The sequence below is a fragment of the Muscardinus avellanarius genome (assembly GCF_963383645.1).
Source record: "Muscardinus avellanarius genome assembly, chromosome: X".
Lineage (NCBI taxonomy): Eukaryota > Metazoa > Chordata > Mammalia > Rodentia > Gliridae > Muscardinus > Muscardinus avellanarius.
This window is the reverse complement of record NC_137792.1, coordinates 77044811-77061779: the sequence shown is the minus strand read 5'-3', so window position 1 is coordinate 77061779 and position 16969 is coordinate 77044811. Positions and strand designations below refer to the sequence as shown.

General features: G+C 47.5%; 1 protein-coding gene across 2 annotated transcripts in view; it reads left to right on the top strand.

The window, feature by feature from the left end:
• Nucleotides 1-16969, top strand: part of BCORL1 (BCL6 corepressor like 1) — a gene marked incomplete at both ends in the record, with an annotated part of 57262 nt that overhangs the window by 28182 nt on the left and 12111 nt on the right. Inside the window, 3 exons of one of the 2 annotated variants that reach the window (XM_080718542.1) lie at nucleotides 3385-3606; nucleotides 6776-6942; nucleotides 8421-8566. In XM_080718542.1, the coding sequence (XP_080574668.1) occupies nucleotides 3385-3606; nucleotides 6776-6942; nucleotides 8421-8566 (535 nt within the window). The remainder of the gene's footprint in view (nucleotides 1-3384; nucleotides 3607-6775; nucleotides 6943-8420; nucleotides 8567-16969) is intronic. The other variant, XM_080718543.1, reaches the window with a different exon arrangement.

Here is a 16969-nt window from a genome sequence, read left to right as displayed (position 1 = left end):
GTGGGGGATGCTCCTGCTACTCTAAGAGTGGGCACTGGCCAAGGGCTTCTTCCCATCAGAGCTCAGAGCCAGGGAGGAAAGGGAGAGGGTCAGGGGTCCCCCTACTTGTTCTCATTTCTCTCCCTCTCATACAGCCTCCCTCAAGCTCTCTGACAGCTCTAGCCTCCATAAGGAGCCATCCTTTGGCTCTTGGCTTGACTCAGTGAAAATCTGGATACTTTACCCAGCATCCTCTAGTTCTGCCATTCTAGGCCCCATCCTCCTAGCAATAGAGCAATGCTCTACCCTCTTAGTGCCTTCATGCTAGAGATCGTACCTCTGCTATTTTAGGAAAGAGACTGATAGAGGTGTCTCATGATCTTGGGATCTATCAGAGGAACCAAATACCCTAGCCAGCCAGGCATGGTGGCACGTACTTTGGGAGGTTGAGACAGGAGGATGGCAAGTTTGAGGACAGCCATGGCAGTTTAGGGAGACCCTGTTTCAAACTAAAATATAAAATAGGGCTGGGAGTATAGCCCAGAGGTAGAATGTTCCCAGGTTCAATCCCCAGTACTGGAAAAAGAAACCAAAAAAGAATGCAAAACAAATTCTCTGGCCCCTCATCTCTTCCCTGCTAGTGCTCCTTTCCTGATTCTGTGTCTTTTCAGGTTGCCACAATACCTATTTTTTTGTAATAATGTACCTAAGACCAGTGCTGTAAGAAACAAACGAGGTGACATTATAAACCCTAATCATACTAAAGAGGTTAGGACCTGACTTGGAGACCAGCCTAGGCAATGGAGTAAAACCCTGTCTCAAAAAACAAGACTTAGAGCTGGGCGTGGTGGCACACACTTGTAATCCCAGCATTTGGGAGGCCGAGACAGGAGGATCGCGGTTTGTGGACAACCTCAGCTACTTAGTGAGGCCCTCTGCAACTTGGTGAGACCCTATTTTAAAATAAAGAATAAAAAAACAGGGCTGGGGGTGTAGCTCAGAGGTAGAATGCCGTGGGTTCAATCCCCAATACCACAAAACAAAAACAAAAACAAACAACACTCACCTGTAAAACACTGGAAAGAAATAAGAAAAGGAGGCATCAGGCGTCAGATTATGTGATTCAGAGTAGGTGCTCCAGGTATGCAGAGAAAAAAGAGAGTGGGGACCATATTGTTGGAAAGTAGCATAGACAACATAGGATTTAAGAGAGATCTTGATCTTCTGAGGGATTTCAATATGTAAATATATTAGTTCCATTGCAGGTTAACAAATTGCTCTAAAATGTAGTGACTTAACATGACAATAAGTATATATTGTGTCACATGATTTCTGGGACCTAGGAATTCAGGAGCAGCTAGCTGTCTGGGCCTGGCTCAGGTCTCTTGTGAGGTTGCAGTCAGGTATGAATCTGGGTTACAACCATTTGAAGCCTTGACCGGAACTGAAGGTCTATTTCTGGGGGTAGCTTGCTTATATGGATGGCAAGCTGATGCTGGCTGTTGGTAAGAGGCCTCCCTTTCTTGCCTGAAGGGTCTCCCCAAAGGGCTGCTTGAGTTCCCTCATGACATGGAACAGATCACACAAGAAGTGATCTCAAAGAGAACAAGGCAGAAATCACAATATCCTTTAGGATGAGGCCCTGGAAGACACACATGGTAATTTTCTACAATCTTGTATTTGTTGTACAGGTCAGCCCTGTCCATTTTAACAGGGGACTACACAAGACCATGAATATTGGGGTAGGACCCTCAGGAATTATCTTGAATGCTCTGTCTACTCACTGGTTTCCAATGATTCATTTCCTTCCCATTACCCACCAGAGTCTCACCGATTATGGCGTTGGCTCCAAGGCTTTCTTCTTTTGCTTTTTATGTGGTGCTATGAATTGAACCCAGAGGCATTATACCTCCAAGCTATACCCACAGCCAATTTTTTTAAGCAATTTTATTTGGAAACAAGGTCTCATTAGGTTGCTGAGAGACTCGCTAAATTGCCAAAGCTGGCTTTGAACCTGTGATCCTCCTGTCTCAACCCCCCAAGTACTGGGATTAGAGGTGTGTGCCACCATGCCCAGCTGACTCCAAGTTTAGAATCTCATCATCTAACTTAGGTCCCAGTGTCGATGAGGCTCCTTCCATCTTATTCCTTGAGTATAGCTACTTGAGCATAGTTCCTCTTGATCTGAAGGGCCCTGGATTACAGAGACAAGTTACCTGCCCCCATGAACCCAGTATGCCACAGTAGAGTGTGCATGTGAACTCAGTCATAGATGTTCCAGTCCAAAATGGGATGGGGGAAATGGAGAATTTTTTAGGGGTTACTTATGAGGGCAAGATTGTCAACATTTTGTGAGCACCTGCCCTATTATTGTTCTGAAGGTGGTAGCTCAGTATCTCAAAGACCTTGCAAGGGAGAATGTCTTAGAGGGGTGGGCCAGATCCCAGGTCTTGTAGGTTTAAGATGGCAGAATTCAGCTGAGGCTTATTTGGTTCTTGAGCATTAGCTCTCAAACTAGGTGGGCCTGAGTATGATTTGGGGACACCATGTCGTGAAAGAAGGGAAAAGCCTGTGAGATGGGATGTTGTGGGGAGGTTTATGCAATAAGAGTAAAGGCATTAAGAGCTGGATGTAGTGTTGTACACTTGAAATCCCAGTATTTGGGAGGCTGAGATAGGAGGAACACATAGTTCTTGACCAGCTTCAGAAACTTGGTGAGGCCTGCCGGTCGTGGTGGCGCACTTGTAGTATTTGGGAGGCTGAGACAGAGGATTGCAGGTTCGAAGTCAGCCTCGACAACTTAGCTAGGCCCTCCACAACTTAGTGAGACCCTGTTTCCAAATAAGAAATAAAATCAGGCTGGAGATGTAGCTCAGAGGTTCAATTCCCAGAACCACCACCACCACCACCACCACCACAACAACAACAACAACAAAAGGAGTAAAGGCATTAGAGACTGTGACTCTAGTTAAGGACAACTTTCTCTGTCTTTGTCCTCATTACTTAAAGATACGGTTTATCCAAACCACAATGATTAGAGATTGAGACAGTAGAGAAGACATATAGAGGAGCTTGAGAGAAGCTTCAGTGTCCCTTCCCTGGTTGATTTCTAGTCTCTTCATTGTTCTGCTCTTTTGGGGACTAAAGATCTGAGATACTTTGCAATCCTTCTCCCTCCCTTCCAGGTCACAAGTACAGGAAAACCCTGCTGATCCTAGGAACAGTTCACAATGCTAGGGACCTGCTCAGCCTCTAGCTTCACAGCTGACAGCAGTCTTGGGGTACTCTTAGCAAAGTAGCACACAAACACAGAGGAGGTGAGATGGCCTTGGCAGCCGAGTGGCATGGTGTGATGAATGAGTTATGTTGCCTGGCCTGACCCAGAACTGCTTCTCTGCTTTCCAGAGCAAAGGTCGTTGGAGCCAGCAGAAGACACGCTCTCCCAAATCTCCCCCCCCAGTGAAGCCTACAGAACCATGTACACCTTCTAAGTCCCGAAGTGCCGGCCCAGAGGAGGCCTCAGAGTCACCTACAGCCCGGCAGATCCCCCCAGAGGCACGGAGGCTCATAGTGAACAAAAATGCTGGTGAGACACTCCTGCAGCGGGCAGCACGTCTGGGATATAAGGTAAGCGAGTTCCTGGGGGCTGCGGGGTGACGTTGTACTGGGTTTCGGTGAAGGAGCTTCTTTCTGGCTGCTGGCCTGGCTGGGGCTTGAGTTCAGGTGGGCCTCCCTCTACTGTGTGCGTTCTTTCCAGGGGCTGCCTTGTCCCTTGTCTGATCTCAGTGCGGGGGAATGCCCGTTCCTTTGAATGTCCACTTGAGGTAAATGCAATGGAAATGGTAACACGATATCGCTACATTCCTAGGAAGGATGGGGATTTGGGGCTTTTCGCTTTGCTTTGAATTTCTCTGTGTGGCGGCTCCCCCGACTCAGGACCAAGGAGTGATCACTGCTCACCCTTCTTCTGCAGCTTCCCCTCATTTTGGCTTCCAGTAGAGGGGTCAGGAGCATGCTTGAGAGGCCAAAGCTGAGCTAGCCCTACTGTGTACTACTTTATACATTGAGAAGGAAGGCAGGAAAGGCAGCTGGCATTTATTGAGCATCACTTTTGTCATGTTAAAAGCTTTGGATACAGTACACCTATGAAGATAAGATTTCTCATCTGCACTTCACAGATGAGAAAAATCAGGCTTAGCAATGTTAAGTGATGTAAAGATACATGCATCTAAACCCAAACTCCTCCCCCCAAAACTTTTTTTTGCTGGTACTGGGGTTCCTGGAAGCCCTTCTACCTCCGGGCTACACTCCCAGGCCTATTTTATATTTTTATTTGGAAACAGGGTCTCTTAAGCCAGCGCGGCTGGCTTCAAACCTGCACAATCCTCCTGTCTCCGCCTCCCAAGCGCGGGGATGACAAGCGTGCGCCACCGCGCCCGGTTCCCCCCGAAACTTTTAAACCTAGTTCTTTGATTCCCAAACACCAGGGTAGGGGTAGAAGACTTCCTGATTTGCCGTGATTGAATTATGTTCACGCATCTCTGTCATTTCCCATTTTGTGGTGATATACGCTCCCTTGACCATGTATCTTTGCCCTGGTGATTTTCTCAGGACTTGTTCCTAGTGGTGGAGTTGCTGAGTCACAGAGTGTGACTTCTTTTAAAAGCTTTCGATACCGGGGAGTGACTCGTTTGAAGACAAGTGGCTCCCAGCCAGGTTGGTCAGTGCAGAACTGACTTGATAGTGTCACTCCATCAAGCAGTTCACCTTTTCTTGAGCACCTAGTGTGGGAGCTTGCAGGGCCGCCAAGGGATACCTGGAAGGACAAGGTTGACCAATGATTAATCCCTGCCCTCAGGTTAATTTTCTTGTAGCATGGGCAAAACCAACAAAAAGGCACCTATGAGAGACAGGGCTGGAGCAGAGGACACCTGTCAGGGAGGAGGGAGGAGTGGTCTAGAGCTTGGGGAAAAGGTGGACATCTGCATTTGTGAGGAGGGTAGGAGGCCAGTTTCTGAATATAGTAAGCAGCTCCTGCAACACAAACGCACATGCAGTTGCTCTCGCCAGCTAGACTGTGAGTTGTCAGGTAGAAGGGCCGAGTCCCGGGGTCCACAGAGGGCTGACGATAGTAATACTATCAGCACCCACCCACACAGCAGCTTACTCTGTTTTGTTTTGGGTCTTGGGTATTAAACCCAGGGGCATTCTCCCTCTGAGTTACACCCTCAGCCCCCCTCTCTTGTACTACTGGGTATTGGGCCTAGGGGCATTCTACCCCCAAGCTACACTTCCAGCCCGTTTTGTTTGAAAACTGGGTCTCACTAGTTTACTGAGAGTCTCATTATGTTGCTGAGGCTATATTCAAACCTGGAATCTTCCTGTCTTTGCCTCCCAAGTACTGAGGTTACAGGTATGTGTCACCATGCCCAGCAACCCCCAGGTCCTCCTTTTATAAGTTTTGAAACCGGATCTCACTATGTTGCTGAAAGTCTCACTAAATTGCCGAGGCTGGCCACGAACCTGTGGTTCTCCTGTCTCAGCCTCCCAAGTACTGGGATTGCAAGAGTGCCCTTCTAGTTTATTCACAGCCTCATTCATCCCAACTACCTAGGGTGCTTCAAACCACCAGGCTTGCTCCTCTAGTTCTTTTTGCTCAGCCCAGGGAAGTTAAGCATTAAACTGTAGATGAATGACTGAACTGGATTATGCTTAGAACAGTCCTGACTTGAGGGAAGGGCTGGAACTGACTACCCTGGCATGTACATGGTTTCTGCTTAACCCAGCATCCAGGGCTAGCACTTAAAACAAGTCTTCCTGCCGGGCGTGGTGGCGCACGCTTGTAATCCCCGCGCTTGGGAGGCAGAGACAGGAGGATCGCGCAGGTTCGAAGCCAGCCGCGCGCGCTGGCTTAGGAGACCCTGTTTCCAAATAAAAATGTAAAAATAGGTCTGGGAGTGTAGCCCGGAGATAGAAGGGCTTCCAGGAACCCCAGTACCACCAAAAAAAAAAAAAAAATTAAAAAAAAATAATAAAACAAGTCTTCCTTTTTTCTTGAATTACCACCAGAAGTAGTACTCACCACCACACACCTTTTTTCCCTGGCCTGGGACTGGCTTGCAAAGCTAAGGGAATCCAGGTGTGTGTGTTTGAGCCCTGGGTAGCCAGGGGAGCCTGAGGACCTTACTCTAGTGATCACCACCTATGTGTTTTGGGCCGTAAGAACTGTGCCCCTACCTGGGCGTGGTGGCACACACCTGTAATCCCAGTACTTGGGAGGCTGAGATAGGAGGATCTCAGGTTCTAGGAGTCTCAGCAAGTAGGAGACTCTCATCAACCTAGTGAGAACCTATTTCAAAACAAAAGTAACTCCAGCATTCGAGAGGCTGAGACTGGAGGATCATGGTTTGCAGACAGCCTCCGCTACTTAGGTCCTTTGCAACTTAGTGAGACCCAGTCTCAAAATAAAGAATAAAAAATGGAGCTGGGGGTGTGATTCAGAGGTAGAATGCCCCTGGGTTTCATCTCCAGTACCGCAAAAACATAAATAAATAAAATAAAATAGGGATGGGGTGTAGCTAAAAAAATGTGTCCCAACTACAAAGGAAATGATCCAGAGCTGGGGCCTTGGCGACGGTAATTCAGGGCTAACGTCACTGACAGATTTTGCCATTTGCCTGTCTGGTATAAGGAACAGGCTCTGTGATTCCTCAGACATTTAGAGAGCTTTGAGTCTAACTGGGATGATTCCATGAATTAGACTTCTTTGCTCCTGGAGCTGTCTCTGTCCCTACAGGATGTGGTTCTCTACTGCCTCCAAAAAGACAGCGAGGACGTCAATCACCGTGATAACGCTGGTTACACGGCCCTGCACGAGGCCTGTTCCCGGGGCTGGACGGACATTCTGAACATCCTGCTGGAGCATGGTGCCAATGTGAACTGCAGCGCACAGGATGGCACGAGGCAAGAAAGCTGCTCCCTGTCCCCTCAGCTCAGCCTCTCACTCAGAACTCCCCCAGCCTGGACCTTTGCTGCACGCCAAGTGCGAGCTGCAGAGAGGCCTTCCCAGAAATCCTTCTGTAACCCAAGGAGGGAAGAGTTCAAGGCAGGAGGCAAGGTGTTCCTGGGTAACCAGTTTATGTTGGTTACTAAAAGGAACCTGAGGGTGGCCAGGTGTCGTCCCATCCCACACAGCTGTCACCACGAAGACCATTCAGTCTTCCCTCGCCTCATCTTGGTTGGGCACCTATGTCAGGCAGAGTCTGGGGCCTTAGGAACTAATGGGGAGGCTGATCTTAGGGTAACATTTTAGATTTGATTTTTCCAATTAGATCTCTATACAGTTTTTTATTTTTGTACTGGGGATTGAACCCAGGGGCATTCTACCTCTAAGCTACACCCCCAGCGTTATTTTATTTTTTATTTTGAAACAGGGTCTTTCTAGGTTGTTATTAGTCACTACATTGCTGAGGCTGTCCTTGAACCTACAATCCTCCTGTCTCGGCCTCCCAAGTACTGGGATTACAGTATTCAATTCTACCATGCCCGGCTTCTGTATGCTTTTTTTTTTGTGGTACTGGGGATGGAACCCACGGGCATTCTACCTCTAAGCTTTCATTTTGAAAAAGGGTCTAAGTCGTGGAGGGCCTCACTAAGTAGTGGAGGCTGACCATGAACCTGCATCCTCCTGTCTCATCCTCCCAAGTACTGGGATTACAAGCATGTGCCATCCATGCCTGGCTCTTCTATATGCTTTTTATTTTATTTTATTTTTGTGTGGTACTAGGGGTGGAACCCAGGGGCTTTCTACCTCCAGGCTATACTCCCAGATGTATTTTATATTTTATTTGGAAACAAGGTCTCACTAAGTTGCTGAGACCCTCACTCAGTAGCTGAGGCTGGCTTCGAACCTCTGTGATCCTCCTGTCTTAGCCTCCCAAGCACGGGGATTACAAGCGTACACCACCACGCCCGGCTCTTCTATGCTTTTTAAAATATACCTGCTGTGTCTTAGCACAATTGCACCTGAGCAAGGGGACTCAGACCAAATAGGTGTGTGCTTTGTTTGGCCACTGCCTGGTGCATGGAGCTGCTCTGCTCATCACTGCTCCTGGGCTGTCACCTGGGTCCTTCACTTATTACCTACCCTGCATCCACTATAACAGAGGCTCCATCAGGGACCCATTCTCTTGTGAACTCCAAGCTACCTGTGGATTTGCATTGTGCCCCAAGGACTGTCCCAAGACGTGGAGTGGGAAGACAACATTAGAGAGAGAGTGTAATGGAAAGGAAGGGAAAGAGGTACAGAGGGGAGCAGGTGGGCAGGTGGTATGGGGAGTTATAGGCCAGAAATGGTTCCCTTCCCCTAGCGAGGAGCCCACATTACATTGGAGTTGTTCCCACTTAGGCCTTCTTGTCCTCATCCTGTATCACCTCTACAGGCCAGTTCATGATGCAGTGGTCAATGACAACCTGGAGACCATCTGGCTCTTGCTATCCTATGGAGCTGATCCTACATTGGCTACCTACTCGGGTCAGACGGCCATGAAGCTGGCCAGCAGCGACACCATGAAGCGCTTTCTCAGCGGTAAGAATGGCTTGGACTTGCAACTGGCGTCCCGAGGCTGGTGTCTGACACCTAAACCTGTCATGGGATCCTCTTCATTCCCCTCCATCCCAGACATCTCCCCTGAGGAATATCTGCCCTTTTCACGTGTCTCCTTCAGCCTCTCAGAAATTCCTAGCTACTTTCAAATCAAAAGACTCTTGCTGAGCCTCCACACTGTATCCTCCTCAGGGCCCTGGTATCATAGCCCATGGGGACCCATTTCACTGCTAGGTGTCTGGGGTAGGGCTCCCTGTGGGACAGCAACCCCCTCTAGTCGATTGAGTTGGGGGCAAAATGTGTTGATCTGTGCTATGAATGAGATGCCATAGCAAAGAAGTGATGCTTAGCATTTTGCTGTTGTTTTTGCAATTTCTCTTTGTGATCAAAGTAGAACCCCTGGGACCCTCCCTGAAGCTTGATTCCTCGAAGCTCTTGCTGATGGTAACTGTAATTCCCTCTGCATTTGCCCTTCTTCTCTCTGTTTTTGTCTCTTCCTCACCTGCCCCTTCTGGAAAAGTGTCTGGTTTTCAGGCCCATGGCAGGGACCACAAACCAATGGTCCTTTGTGTGTGTGTGTGTGTGTGTGTGTGTGTGTGTGTGGTACTGGGGATTGAACCCAGGGGCATTCTAACTTGGAGCTAGTCCTTTTTAAATGTGTGTGTGTGTGTGTGTGTGTGTGTGTGTGTGTGTGTGTGTGTTACTGGGGATTGAACCCAGGGGCAGTCTATCTCCGAGTTACATTTCTAGCTCTGTTCTGTACTTTGAAATAGGATCTCACTAAGTTGTGGAGGTCCTCACTAAGTAGCTGAGGCTGGCTGAAAACTTAGAATCTTCCTGTCTCCGCCTCCCAAATACTAGGATTACAAATGTGAACTACCATGCCTGGCTCTTTTAAATGTTTTTTTTTTATATTTTGATTTTTTTTTTTTTTTTGTGGTACTAGGGTGGAACCCAGAGGTTTTTCTACCTCTGGGCTATACTCCCAGACCTATTTTATACTTTATTTGGAAACAGAGTCTCATTAAGTTGCTGAGACCCTCACTAAGTAGCCGAGGCTGGCTTTGAACCTGTGCGATCCTCCTGTCTCAGCCTCCCAAGTGCTGGGATTACAAGTGTGCGCCACCACGCCTGGCTTTTTTTTACTTTTTTTTTTTTTTTTTTTTTTTTTTTTGCTGGTCTGGGAATGGAACCCAGGGGCATTCGACCTATGAGCCACACCCCCTGCCCTACTTTTTATTCTTTATTTTGAAACCGGGTCTCACTGAGTTGCAGAGGGCCTCACTAAGTGGCTGAGACTGTCCGCGAACCGTGATCCTCCAGGTCTCAGCCTCCCGAATGCTGGGATTACAAGCATGCGCCACCATGCCCGGTTTTTTTTTTTTTTTTTTTTTCACATTTTGAAATAAGAGTTTTGCTAAGTTGCTGAGGCTGGCCTCGAACTAGGATCCTCCTATCTCAGCCTCCCAAGTCTTGGGATTATAAGTGCCCCACATCCAGCCGATGTGTATTTATTTTGTCTGCAGGTAGATAGCTCTACTGAGTTGGGGAGGGGAGGAGAAAAGGAGAGAGAAGTTCAGCTTGGGCATGTTCAGTAGGCATCTTCTCAGACTCTACCTCTGACTATAAAAGCCCCGCTACCTCATCGTGGAGTCAACTTAGCCCTTGTGGTTACTTCTTCAGATTGCCTGAGTGACAGAGCAGCTGGGAATTGGATCTCTGAGCCTCTTCAGAGTCCTCAGTGTTCATAGCAGAACCCCTCTTGGACTAGGAGCCGACTAGCCCAAGACGTCTCTTCTCTGATCGAGGCATTGGCCCTCCTTAGTACTGAAACCCTGCCCACCAAATATGCAACTCCAGGCTTGCAATCAGGGGTTTACTTGTTTATTGTGTAAAGATTAACTAAAGCAGCAGATGATTGAGAAAGAGGAGCTTGACCTGAAGGTTCTGATGGAAGGAGACAGGTGGGGAGTGCTACCTTTATACTACTGAAGCCAGGGAGGGGTGCGCGGAGAGGGTGATGGAAGGCTGCTTGAGGATTTCTGCTCAGCTAGCCTCCACTCAGGTCGCAGTCGACCCTGTTGATCTTCAGCCAGGGAGGCGGGAGGGTTGCCTTTTCCACCACCGCCCCCCAGCTCTGATTTGCAAGGCGCCTGTCCTTGAGGGACAGAGCAGCTTCGGGATGTTCATTCAGCCATTTGTCCTGTGCCAGTTATCCTAGTGGTTCCATCAGCCGAGTCATTGCCAGGAGGACACGCCTTGTGGCCTCCTCCCACGTACTGTGTACATGTGTGCTCTCTCTTAGACACACACGTGTTGTCTACACTCCACTGGATTCCCAGGGAAATGTGGCAGGGATAAACATCCAGAACCTCCTGGTATGGTAAAGGCCTTGCACGATACTCTGTCTCTCATAAACTAGTCTAGTCTAGGGGGTCCCTTTGGGCTAGAAACTGCCCTCCTGAGTGTCTTCGAAGCTCTCTGGGTCGAAATAACACTGTCGCTGACTACCTTAGTAAGCAGCAGGACTCTCTTCTTCCCCAGCTCCTTCTCTAAAACCCTAAAGGAGTTTAAATGTTGAAACCATTCTTTGAAGTAGGTTAAAAGTTTAAAATGAGCACCTTCTCTAGTTATTTGTTTCTGTTGTGGCAGTACTGGGGCTCAGTCCCAAGGCTTCATGCATGGTATGCCTATCATGCTCTACCACTGAGCTACACCCCCAGCCCTCCTTTTTCCCTTCTTTGTTCTTTTAACCCATCCCAATTCCTAGTCAGCCTTATATTTGTGGTACTGGGGATTGAACCCAGGTGTGTTCTACCTCAGAGCTATGCCCCCGGCCTTTTTATTATTTTTAAAATTTGAAACAAAAATCTCACTAAATTGCTGAGGCTATCCTTGAACCTGTATCTACCTGTCTCAGCCTCTCAAGTACTGGGATTACAGTTCTGTACCACCACACTGGGGCCTTTTAAAAAATCCAAGTGAAAGCCAGGTGTGTTGGTACACACTTGTAATCCCAGCGCTTGGGAGGCCGAGACAGGAGGATCACACAGGTTTGAAGCTACTTAGTGAGGTTCTCAGCAACTCAGTGAGCCTTATTTTCCAAATAAATTATACTAAAAAAAAAATAGGGCTGGGAGTGTTACTAAGAGCCTCACTAAGTTGTTGAAGCTGGCCGTGAACCTGTGATCCTCCTGTCCCAGCCACTCAAGTACTAGGAATATAAGAGTATGCCACTGTACTAAGCTTCACCTGATTTTTTTGGGTGGTACTAGGGGGTGGAACCCAGGGAGTTCATCTGTCCATCCATATATTGAGTATCTATTTGATTTTGGGTGTTGTGCTGGGTTATGGAGGCCAGACAGTAAACCATTTCTACCTTGTTCTTGGCCAATCCGTCCAAACCTCCTAGAGGCCACTGGGAAGCATTCCCCCAAGTTACAGGCAGGACTGTGATGGATTTACCTTTGAATCTTTGAAGAAAAGAGTGAGAAAAGGAAACTAGACTGGTTTTTTCTCTCCTCCTTGGGAAGGAGTGTGGGGATTGGGAGAGTTGCCTCCGTTTGGTTGGGCATCCAACGCAGTACCAGTACCAGGACTGCTTTTCCTTCCGCTCACAAAAGCGTTGCCTCACCAGGTCACTGAATCACAGGGTTTTGTTTTTACTGTCAGAGACCTCTTCTGAATGATCCCATGTTGGTGACTGCTTGCTTTTTGTTTTATCTTTCCTTTCATGTCCCTCAGCTGGTGACTTAGCGGGAGGAGATGGGGAGGGGTTTGATGGGATCCTAGGAATAAAGGTGAAAGGCTCTGTTTTTAGAATGAGGCCTGAGGGTACCCTTTTTTTTTTTTTGGTGGTACTGGGGTTCCTGGAAGCCCTTCTACCTCTGGGCTACACTCCCAGAACTATTTTATACTTTTCTTTAAGATTTAAAGAAGTTTATTAAAAACACAGAAATACAGAAAATAGAAATATAGCTCCATGCCAAAATAGCACGGGGGATGACTCGAAATGAATACACCTATTTTATGCTTTTTTTTGGAAACAGGGTCTCTTAAGCCAGCACGCTGGCTTCGAACCTGCGCCATCCTCCTGTCTCCGCCACCCAAGGGCGGGGATTACAAGGGTGCGCCACCACGCCCGGCACTCAGGGTACTTTTTAAAAGTTGTATTGTGAAAAAAATAAAAAATTGTATTGTGACAAGAGGTTCGTATAACATAAAATGAACTATTTTTTTTTTGTGTGTGTGTGGTACTGGTGATGGAACCCAGGGGCATTCTACCTCCGAGGTACACCCCAGCCCTATTTTTTTTTATTCTTTATTTAGAAACAGGGTCTCAGCCAGGCATGGTGGCGCACACTTGTAATCCCTGCGCTTAGGAGGCTCAGACAGGAGGATCGCGCAGGTTCGAAGCCAGCCTCAGCTACTTAGTGAGGCTCTCAGCAACTGAGTGAGACCCTGTTTCCAAATAAAAAAATATAAAATCGGTCTGGAAGTATAGCCTGGAAGTAGAAAGCCTCTGGGTTCCACCCCCAGTACCACCAAAAAAAAAAAAAAAAAAAAAAAGAAAGAAAGAAAGAAAGAAACAGGGTCCCACTGAGTTGCAAAGGGCCTCACTAAGTAGCTGAGGCTGCCCACAAACTGCAATCCTCCTGGCTCAGCCTCCCAAATGCTGGGATTACAAGTGTGCGCTACCATACCCAGCTCTAAAATTAACTATTTTTTTTGTTGTTTTGTTTTTGCGGGTCTGGGGATGGAACCCAGGGACATTCGACCTCCGAGCTAAACCCCCTGCCCTATTTTTTATTCTTTATTTTGAAACCAGGTCTCACTGAGTTGCAGAGGGCTTCACTAAGTAGCTGAGTCTGCCTGTGAACCACGATCCTCCGGTGTCAGCTTCCCGAATGCTGGGATTACAAGTGTGCGCCACCACGCCTGGTTTAAAATTAACAATTTAAAAGTGAACAGTTAAACTGAGCCTGGTGGTGCATGCCTATAATCCCTGTATTTGGGAGGCTGAGACAGGGGGATTGCAGGTTTGTGGCGAGCCTCAACAACATAAAGACTCTCAGCAACCTAGAGAGACCCTATTTCAAAATAAAAATAAAATGAGCTGGGGGTGTAGCTCAGAGTTAAAATGCCCCTGGGTTCAATCCCCATCACTACAAAAAATAAATGAATAAATAAATAAAAAGAACACTGGCTAGCTACCAGCAGAATCACAGGTTTGTGGCCAGCCTCAGCAACTTAGCAAGGCCCTCCACAACTTAGTGAGACCATGTTTCAAAATAAAAAATAAACTGGGTGTGGAGGCGCACGTTTGTAATCCCAGCATTTGGGAGGCTGAGACTGGAGGATCGCGGTTCACAGACAGCCTCAGCTACTTAGTGAGGCCCTCTGCAACTCAGTGAGACCCGGTTTCAAAATAAAGAATAAGCAGGGTGTGGTGGCACACGCTTGTAATCCCCGCGCTTGGGAGGCTGAGGCAGGAGGATCGCGCAGGTTCCAAGCCAGCCTCAGCTACTTAGTGAAGCTCTTAGCAACTTAGTGAGGCCCTGTTTCCAAATGAAATATAAAAAACATAGGTCTGGGAGTGTAGCCCGGAGGTAGAAAGCCTCTGGGTTCCACCCCCAGTACCACACACACAAAAAAAAGAATAAAAAATAGGGCAGGGGGTATAGCTCAGAGGTTAAATGCCCCTGGGTTCCATCCCCAGACCTGCAAAATAAATAAATAAATAAATAAATAAATAAATAAATAAATAAAATAAAATATGGCTGGGGGGTGTAACTCAGGTAGAGTGTCCCTGGGTTCCATCCTCAGTACGACAAGATAAAAAAAGTAAAAAGAGAACAGTTCAGTGGCATTACCATCTCTAGTTCTAAAATAGTTTCATTACTCCCATTGTACAGCTATTCCCTATTCCCCCTTCCTTGCTGCCTCTAGCAAACTTCAATTTGCAGTGTAGCTCTATGGATTTATCTCTTCAAGACATTTCATATAAATGGAACCATTACAATGTGGTGCTTTGTGTCTGACTTCTTTCATATAGTGTACCGATTTCAACGTTCATCCATGTGTTCAAATTATTCAGTACTTCCTTCCTTTTTATGACTGCATAATGTTTCATTTTGTATATACCCTATTGCGTTCCCCCCCATCCACAGATAGACATTTGGGCTTCTGCCTTTTTGGCCATTGTCAATAATGCTGCTGTGATCATGCATGTATGTGTATATGGTTTCAGTTCTTTTAGGGGAGGGTTCCTAGGCCCAGGGCACTTTAATTTTTTTATTTTGTGCATTGTAATTTTATGTCATATTGGGGAACAGAATGTCAGAAAATACATGCACACAATCAAGGGCACTTTTTAAAGGCAAGAATAAGAGTGAAGGACTGAAAGTTGCAGCCGGCAGTGGGGATTGGGAGAACGAGGGGAAAGGATGGGCGTCCTTCACCCTGATTTTAATGAACATCTATCTATGAGCAGCCTCCAGTGAGGCTCCTCCCATGTGCCACTCACAGGCCTGTTCCAGTTGGGGCATCTTTGGTTGTGCTAGCTAACTTTTTCGGCTGCCTCAGGAAGGCAGATTTATCTGTACAGGACAAAGACTTACAGGCAATGTGGGAAATTGCAAGAATGCACCAGGAGCTCTGAAGGCCGGCAGTCCCTAGAGAGGAGCAGAGCTCCGGGAGTGTGGAATGCTGGGGCTGCTCAGATGGAACCTTTATGTGACCTCCCATGGGGGAAGAGACCCTGTTTGAGCGTCTGTTTTGCCTGCTGGTCGAGCCAGCACTTTAGAGTTTCACCTTGTAGTAATCCTCTCCTTATTTGCCTCTTCCCTCCTGCCTCACCTTCTCTATTAGGCTCTTATGTGCCGGCCACTGGGCTTAGATGCAGGGGAGATAATAGTGAGCGAAAGTTCTTTGGAACTTCCACTTGCATGCCTTTATCTGCCTTGACACTAAGCATAGGGCTAGGCTCAGAGTAGACTCCTACCTACCTGCCAGATGCTGCCGGAAGAAGCTACTTCCAGCTCTCAGGCGGCACAGGGTAACAAAGAGTCTAGAAGTTGGCAGTGTGACCTCAGAGTATCCTGGAACTCACAAAAGACTTCATGTACATGACTAGAGTTCCCTCTCTGGTTGCCCAGCCATTGCTCTGAAAGCTTCTCTCTGGCTCCCTTTCCCTACTGGGAGAAACCCTTCATCTCCTAGAATATGGCTAAAACGAATGGTTTCAGTAGCTCATAGCAGATGCTGGGATGCCCCAGAGGGAAGGCATACTGGGTGTGATGGCGCTTGCATCGGGAGAAACAAGCTCCACTCCTTTAAGAATGGCTGCCAACTTCCTCCTGGGATTTGCTTTGCAGGTGACACCCTCAGCTTACCTGTGCCCTTTGGACTCTGTCGCATTCTGTTGCCCAGCTGTCACTTGAGGGCTGGTGGAACCACACACAGCAGAGTCAGCCTGCCAGTTGTACTAAGGGACACATTGGCAACTTCTGGGCCATGTGCCCATATATGGCACAGTCGAATTTCTCATGAAAGCCACTGGGCCTGCTTTTTTGTCTAGGTAGGACTAAGAGAACAGTTTCGCCAGATGATGCCTAGTTAGGAAACAAGGAGGTGAAGGGTGACCTGGGGTCTGTCTTGGGAGCTAGGAAACAAAAAGGTGGTTTTTAAAGTAGCTGTAAGCCGGGTGTGGTGGTGCAGGCTTGTAATCCCAGTACTTGGGAGGCCGAGACAGGAGGATCGCAGGTTCAAAGCCAGCCTCAGAAAGTAGTGAGACTCATCAACCTAATGAGACACTGTTTAAAAATGAAAATAAAAAATAGGGCTGGGGGTAGCTTGGATGTAGAGTGCCCCTGGACTCAACCCCCAGTATTGCAAAAAAAAAAAAAAGGTTGTTTTAGAGCCCAGGCATGGTGGCATATGCCTGTAATCCCAGTATAATTCCAGCATTTGAGGCTAAGATAGGAGGATCGTGGTTCGTGGACAGCCTCAACTACTTAATGAGGCCCTTTGCAACTCAGTGAACCCCTGTTATAAAATAGAGACTAATAGCCGGGCGTGGTGGCGCACGCTTGTAATCCCAGTGCTTGGGAGGCTGAGACAGGAGGATCACATGGGTTTGAAGCCAGCCTCAGCTACTTACTGAGGCTCTCGGCAACTCAGTGAGACCCTGTTTCCAAATAAAATATAAAATAGGTCTGGGAGTATAGCCCGGAGGTAGAAAGTCCCTGGGTTCCACCCCCAGTACCACCAAAAAAAAAAAATAGAGACTAAAAACTAGGACAGGGAGTGTAGCTCACAGGTAGGATGCCCCTGGGTTCCATTCCCAGTACTGCTAAAAATAATAAATAAATAAATAAATAAATA